General features: G+C 43.5%; 1 protein-coding gene across 1 annotated transcript in view; it reads left to right on the top strand.

The window, feature by feature from the left end:
* Nucleotides 1–4,517: 4,517 nt before the first annotated feature.
* Nucleotides 4,518–7,209, top strand: part of FBXL7 (F-box and leucine rich repeat protein 7) — a 623,746-nt gene continuing 621,054 nt past the window's right edge. Inside the window, exon 1 of the mRNA XM_029590337.1 lies at nt 4,518–5,183. Within this exon, the coding sequence (XP_029446197.1) occupies nt 5,147–5,183 (37 nt within the window). The 5' untranslated portion in view covers nt 4,518–5,146. The remainder of the gene's footprint in view (nt 5,184–7,209) is intronic.

The raw sequence follows: 7,209 nt of genomic DNA, 5'->3' as shown, positions 1-7,209 counted from the left end.
TCATGAAGCAAGCTTGGGTGCAGAGTGATAATCTGAGCCTACCTACCCATCTGATCTACAATAAGCAGTTTTGGCCAACTGCCAGTAAGTCCTATTGCATTAATTGCAATAATAATTTAGTACAATCATATTTTCTAGTTACATATCCTCTCCAAATTCCCAAAATGAATGCAAGGCTCTAAATTTCTGTATAAATATAAGCTATAATCTCATTAGTATTGTACTTAGTGTGCTCTAAAACAATTTACTGTGCAGTAAAACAGCAGGAAAAAATGAAAACAAAACAAAATAAAATATATAAAAATTGAAACAAAAATTGAAATGAAACTAGTTATTTTGCTTGCACACTCCTAGTTAGGAGTAAGAGACAGCGTGAGAAAGGTTAGGAATTGAGAGAGGAACTGAAAGGGCAGAAGATGAAGATGAAAAACAGGTAATATGGGGAGAAGTAAAAGGCTGTTAGCAGAAAGGGAGGAGTGGAGCAAAGCAAATGAAACAAAGAAATGTTGACATAAGAACATAAGAACATGCCATACTGGGTCAGACCAAGGGTCCATCAAGCCCAGCATCCTGTCTCCATAAGAACCTGGCAAGTACCCAAAAACTAAGTCTATTTCATGCTTCTGTTGCTAGTAATAGCAGTGGCTATTTTCTAAGTCAACTTCATTAACAGCAGGTAATGGACTTCTCCTCCATGAACCTATCCAATCCTTTTTTAAGCCCAGCTACACTAACTGCACTAACCACATCCTCTAGCAACAAATTCCAGAGATTAATTGTGCATTGAGTGAAAAAGAACTTTCTCTGATTAGTTTTAAATGTGCTACATGCTAACTTCATGGAGTACCCTCTAGTCCTACAATTATCTGAAAGAGTAAATAACCGATTCACATTTACCCATTCTAGACATCTCATGATTTTAAACACCTCTATCATATCCCTCCTCAGCTGTCTCTTCTCCAAGCGGAACAGTCCTAACCTCTTTAGTCTTTCCTTATAGGGGAGCTGTTCCATCCCCTTTATTATTTCGGTTTCCCTTCTCTGTACCTTCTCCATTGAAACTTTATCTTTTTTGAGAAGCGGCAACCAGAATTGTACACAGTACTCAAGGTGCAGTCTCACTTTGGAGCAATACAGAGGCATTATGACATTTTCCGTTTTATTCACCATTCCCTTTCTAATAATTCCCAACATTCTGTTTGCTTTTTTGACTGCCACAGCACACTGAACCGATGATTTCAATGTCTTATCCAGTATGAGGCTTAGATCTCTTTCTTGGGTGGTAGCTCCTAATATGGAACCTAACATTGTTTAACTGTAGCATGGACTATTTTTTCTCTATATGCATCACCTTGCAGTTATCCACATTAAATTTCATCTGCCATTTGGATGCACAATTTTCCACTCTCACAAGGTCTTCCTGCAATTTATCACAATCTGCTTGTGATTTAACTACTCTGAATAATTTTGTATCATCTGCAAATTTGATTACCTCACTCGTCGTATTCCTTTCCAGATCATTTATAAATATATTGAAAAGCACTGGTCCCAGTACAGATCCTTGAGGCACTCCACTGCCCACTTCCTCTCCACTGAGAAAATTGAGGTGGAAGGTGAGGAAGAGATGGAGAAAGGGGGCATAAAGAAAGGTAAAATGGAAAGATTATAATGAAAATAATTCAGAAGATAAATTAAGGAAATGGTAAGACTGAAATTGCTTTTGACTTATTAAAGGATATTTTTTGGTTGACAAGAACAAAAAATATAAAGGGACACATGAGGTGGAACTTGGAGAGAGAAATGGTCCACTTTTTAAACAAGTAGAGAAAGCACGCAGAAGCATGGCTTGGGGAATGCTTGCCAGCACAGGTTAGTGGAAAGGTGGGCCAGCACTTAGTGCTCTTGGAATGCCCCTGTCTGAGCACTCCATTCCAGAACAAGGCCTCCCTCCCCCATCCCTCACAGCCTGCTATCCCAGCGCAAGTCATGGGGGCAGAGGGAAGGGGAAAGGTACAACTCCCTCCAAGGGGCTTAACTCCATCCTTTGCCAAATGTGAGACGTGGTCATCCTACAATCCCTTTCCTTCTCATGTAACTTACTACTACACTGAGGCATGGCTTAACCTGGAAAACATTTTCACAAGTCAGTTCTGCATGCTTTTCCCATCTTTTATTTTTCATTGAATTTTCCAAGGTGATTCTAGAGGCCATTCCTCAAAACAAACATTTAAATGCTGCTGGGAGATTGCATTGACAAGGGAAGCATCTTATATATCAGTTATATTGTGTAATTGTATGATTAACTGTTCATTAATATCATTAGGCATGACCTTTTTTTTTTTTTAACAATATGAATTGTAGCCAGGTCTCTATTTGGGCAGTGTGCATCATCTGGGAGGCTATGGTTTACCAGGGTTCAATTTCGGTGGGGGGTGAAGCTAACTTCCTGGGCCCCTGGCATGGTCAATCAGGTACCGATCCAATGGTCTACACTCCAACTGAATGATACTCATCAGATGTAGAAGAATCCAGAATAAGACCAAGTTAGAAAAATCAGGGTTTCCTTGTCCATTCGGTGTCTCCTTACTGGTCTCCTCCCTTCTGCACCGCCATCCATGTTAAGGAACCCTCTCCCCTTGAAGGGTAGGGTAACTAACTGGAGTGTAGCTCCAGCAAACACTGGTCAAAAGATGGAAAAACACCCCCAAGCTCAAAAAAATCCAACTGTAATCCCCAAACTCTCAAAACCTTCAAGTCTATTGAAGCCTCAAGAGTCAAATAATTTTCTTCACCCTTGCTGTTGCTGGTTGCTTGGGCAAAGGGATCTGTTCTCTGATACAGCCTTTTTTAGATCTTTATGATGTTTAAAAAGGTTTTTTATTCATTTATAAAAAAGTCTTTTTAATATTTGTGAGATCTTAATGATGTTATAATTTTTTTAAAATTTTTTAATTTTTTGTTTTATGAATTATGTATTTATTCTGTATGATTGATTATTATATGGTTCGTTTGTAGCCCCTGAGGCAGCAGCTGTAGAGCTGCGAAACTCGGCCTGAGTCGGGCATGTTTATGGACACATCTCTGCAACAATAAAGTATTGGAAAAAGATCCAGGCATCTATTCTTTTGTGTTTACCTGACGGCTATCACAGATCGCCTACCTCTTTGTTTTCTTGGACCGTCTCCTCCTCTCTACAACCCACTCTCCAGTCACCTGTGTACTAAATCACTGAGCCTGATCCAGGGGATTTTATACCTCACTGAAGACTTCCCTAAAAAAGAGGGTGGGATTACAGCCAGGAGAGGACTCTCAACAGATAAACGTCTCCTCCCATTACCCATGACAGAAAACTGGAGAAAATATTAGTGAGAGGCAAAGCCAGGTCACAGAATAATGACTGTAATATGGGGTTGGATATGGTGGGGTGTGTGTATATGGAGGAGGGTTTTTGGGGGGGCTGTGTATAGGAATGAGTTGAAGAATGTGTGGGAGTGATGTGTAGGCGTTGCTAATCTACATTGTACCCACAGACTGTAACCAAAAGTTTGAAAGTGGACTTTTGAGTATAATTTTATTTATTTATTCATGTGTTTAAATCTGCTTTGAACATTCGTGGTTTGCCCTGGAATGTGCATATACTTACTTTCAGAAGGTTACAGCTGCTCCTAAGCAGGTGTAGCTTTATGCATATATATATACATATTTAAGAGCAGGCTTTTGAAAACTGAAATTATGTGTGTAAATGCTTTCCTCTTGCCCCCAACTCTGCCTCCCACCCCCCCAGAATGCCTCTTGCCAGTATGGGCAAAAGTACACATGAAATTGGGTTATGTGAGTACTTTCGCATGCACAACCCCTCCTGATTTTTCAGAGCACTGCTTAGGTGCATTAAACAGGGTTTTAGGACATATGCAATGGGACTGAACCAGAACTGGCTCACTGTTTGCTGGTGAACGGGACATTATTAGGGAACGAGACGCTGGGATTTTGCCCCTTCGTACTTCTTTAATTGTAGTACATAAATAAAACAAACGCTTAAAGCAGCCTGACCCCTGGAGGCATACCAGTCTGCGGTTTCACTTCTGTAACAAAGGATTTACCACATCATCCTCCACTATGCCTGCCCCAACAGCTCATGTACATCATCATAAAAGCATGCAGCAGATAGATATGTTATTTTTTCCATTATGTGATTTAACTACTCTGAATAATTTTGTATCATCTGCAAATTTGATTACCTCACTCGTCTATTTCTTTCCAGATCATTTATAAATATATACTGAAAAGCACGGGTGCTAGATATGTTGTTTTTTTTTCCATGTCTATATGTATGTGTATATACAAGTTGCTTTAGAATGTATAGTCCTAAGAAAGGATGATATGGTAACAGTATCCCACTAGGTGACACTAGAACTCTAGTATAGATGTGTGGTGGGGCTGAGCCCTTATCGATGGTTGAAGGAAGTCCTGCAAGGGGAGTGACTAGGGAATTCTGTGCTCTGCCAGCCCCGCTCTCCAGCGTGGAGTTTGGTGTTGTTGCCCGGCCCAAACGGCAGAAGCCCCCCCTGTGTGTGAAAGCTTACACCTGGCTTCAGTGTTCATTGCACAGCGGCTTCCCCTCCTGTTCCAGCTCAGGGAGGGGGGAAACTTCAGAAGCAGTAAAGGGGGGGAGCACTGCCAGCCACTCCAACAGGACAAGATCCATCAGTGCTGGAAGGAAAGAAACAAAGAAACAAGGAGTAAAAAAAAAAAAAAAAGAAACTCCTTTACAGTTTCAAAGCAAGACGTGGGGGATGCAGAGAGAGGCAAGGGCTTGTCTCTCTCCCGGGTTGTCGTCCTTTTCTGGATTATAAAGTAGTGGAGCTCCTTCTGTAAAGCCGCTCCTCCCATGATCATGTTGCCTGGAAACTAAAAGAAGATACTCGGAGCTTTTTTTTTTTTTTTTCCCGGTTTGTTTTTGGTTTTTGCATCTGTAGAATTTTTTTTTTTTTTTTTGTGGGGGTGTTTATTTTTAAGGAGCCTGCCGGGATTCTCCTCCGAGCAGATGACCCCCCTCCCGCCGGGCAGGTCCGAGGCATGCTCCCCCTGGCTCTGCCGATGGCAGCGCTCCATGTCGGGATGGTGATGGTCCTGTGAAGCCTGCAGGATGGGAGCGAGCAATGGCAAGCAGTATGGCAGTGAGGGTAAGTGAGATCTCCACGTACTACTCGCTGGGCACGGGCGGCTTGCATGCCTGGTTCGAAGTAGGGAGAGAGAAAGAGAGAGAGGCAGGCAGGTTAACTCTCTCCCCCTTCCCCATTCAAACAAATCAAAACTTTTTCCGGAAGTCCGAAATAACTTCTGACCCTTCCTGATTGAATGGCACGAGGAGGAGGGGGGAGGGAAATGGACTTTTGCTGGGAAAGGCCCCTGGACAGAAAGTTCAAAGAGATCCCCCCGCTCCCCTCTTCTGACAAGCTGTGCCCTTGCTACATGGAGGTGAATGGCCCATCTCCCTCCCCCCTCTTCTATTCCAGCCGTGGCTCTCTGTAAGGTTTTTTTTTTATCTTTAGACTCCTGTGGCTTTAACAGACGCACTTGCTCTTTCCAGGACAAAGATATTCAAATTGGTTGCTGTTTAAATGTGAAGTTATATTTAGTGTGCGGCGATGGGCTGCCGCTCTTGCTGTCTTGCTTGGAAGCAAGCGGTTTTGCAGCCTTTGGCACTGCTCTTTCTCTTCCCTGGCTTAGTTGCTCCCCTGTCAGCCCCGAAAGGACGAGCAGCCTGCCCTGCCTCTCTTTTTCTCCTCTGTGATCGGGGACACTCAGAGCATGTTGCTGTCATATTGTGTTGATGTCCTGTGTCTGTGTTGTCCATTGAATTTATAGCTCAGAAAAGTCTTGGAGCCAAAGAAAAACTTCTAATTGGACACTGTCAAGGACCTGGCAGGTTTTCTATTCCCCCCCCCCCCCCCCCCCTCGGGCTTTTGCTGTGCTCTTACCAGTCACTTCCCCCCCCCCCCCCCCAGTGGAATGTGTTTGAAGAATGTGGTCTTGCTCCTCTGGGAGTTAAGAGTCAGACACCCTGAGTATGACATTGTAACCAGACTGCTGACAACTGCGAAATATGCACTATATTCTGTATTTTTTTTAATTTTTTTTTTTTTTACCTAGCTGCAGTATCTTACCTTTTATTTGTTCCTCCGTTGTTTATTTTTAATGGAATCATTAAGTCGATTTAAGTTAGTTGATGACAACTGATGACTTTGAATTGAGATTAATCATAACAATTTACAGCAGTGGTGACATATTAGTGAAAACTCCCCTAAAGCTGTATAATTTAGGAAGCTTTTCCAGTGTTTTTTTTTTTTTTTACTGCTGCTGAGGCAATAGAGGGGAGAGGAGATGCTAAGGTGCGGGAGTCATCGGTGGCACTCTCTCTGCTGTTCCAGCACTTAGTTTCTACAGCTGGCTCCATAACTGGGTCTTCCTTAGCAGCCCAGATGCCCTCTTTGAAATCCTGAAAGTGTGACATTTTATGACAGGTTCTCTAGTCCAGGGAAGCTGCAGCAGCTCCTGTGGGGGGTGGGGGGACGGGGGATGGATGCATGGAGGTCAGCAGTCCCCTTGTGCTCCCAGCCACAGTAGTTTGACTGGAGGTTGCACTCCCTTCTGAGGCCTAAAGAAGGAGCATGGAAGTCCTTACGCAGACTGATGCAGCCATGATGGGATGGGAACTGATATCTACAGGAGAGCCCTGACCCCCCCCCCCCACCAAATCAAATCAGAGCTTTGCAGAGGGTGTGGGAATGGAAATCCTCTCCTCCCTGTGCCTACTTCCTGTTTGAGCAGGAGCGCAGCATAACAGAGAAGGGTGGAATTTATGGGGCTATAGAGGAGAAGGGGAAGGAATTTGGGAGAAAGTTGAGTCAGGTAGAGGTGGAAGACAATTGAATGGAGCTCGGTGCTCTGCTTCTGCTGATTTCTGCAGGGGAGGGAGGGAGAGGGCAGAAGGAGGGAGAGAGAGGGAGAGAGAACTTGGGACAGTAGAGGACAGAGGTAGCATTGGCTGAAGGGGAGGGAGTGAGAAAGCAAAGAAAAGATAAGTTGGGTGGCACAGCTGACAAGTTAAAGGAAATGGAGAATGAGCCTGGGATGGGGAGTTTGGAAGTTTATTTCCACTTGAACCCCCCTCCCAAGGCTTGATTTACATTACAAACCTACTGATAA

The sequence above is a fragment of the Rhinatrema bivittatum genome, chromosome 2, assembly GCF_901001135.1.
Source record: "Rhinatrema bivittatum chromosome 2, aRhiBiv1.1, whole genome shotgun sequence".
NCBI classification, from domain to species: Eukaryota; Metazoa; Chordata; class Amphibia; order Gymnophiona; family Rhinatrematidae; genus Rhinatrema; species Rhinatrema bivittatum.
The sequence above is the reverse complement of the archived record's forward strand: the minus strand, read 5'-3'. Positions and strand labels throughout refer to the sequence as shown.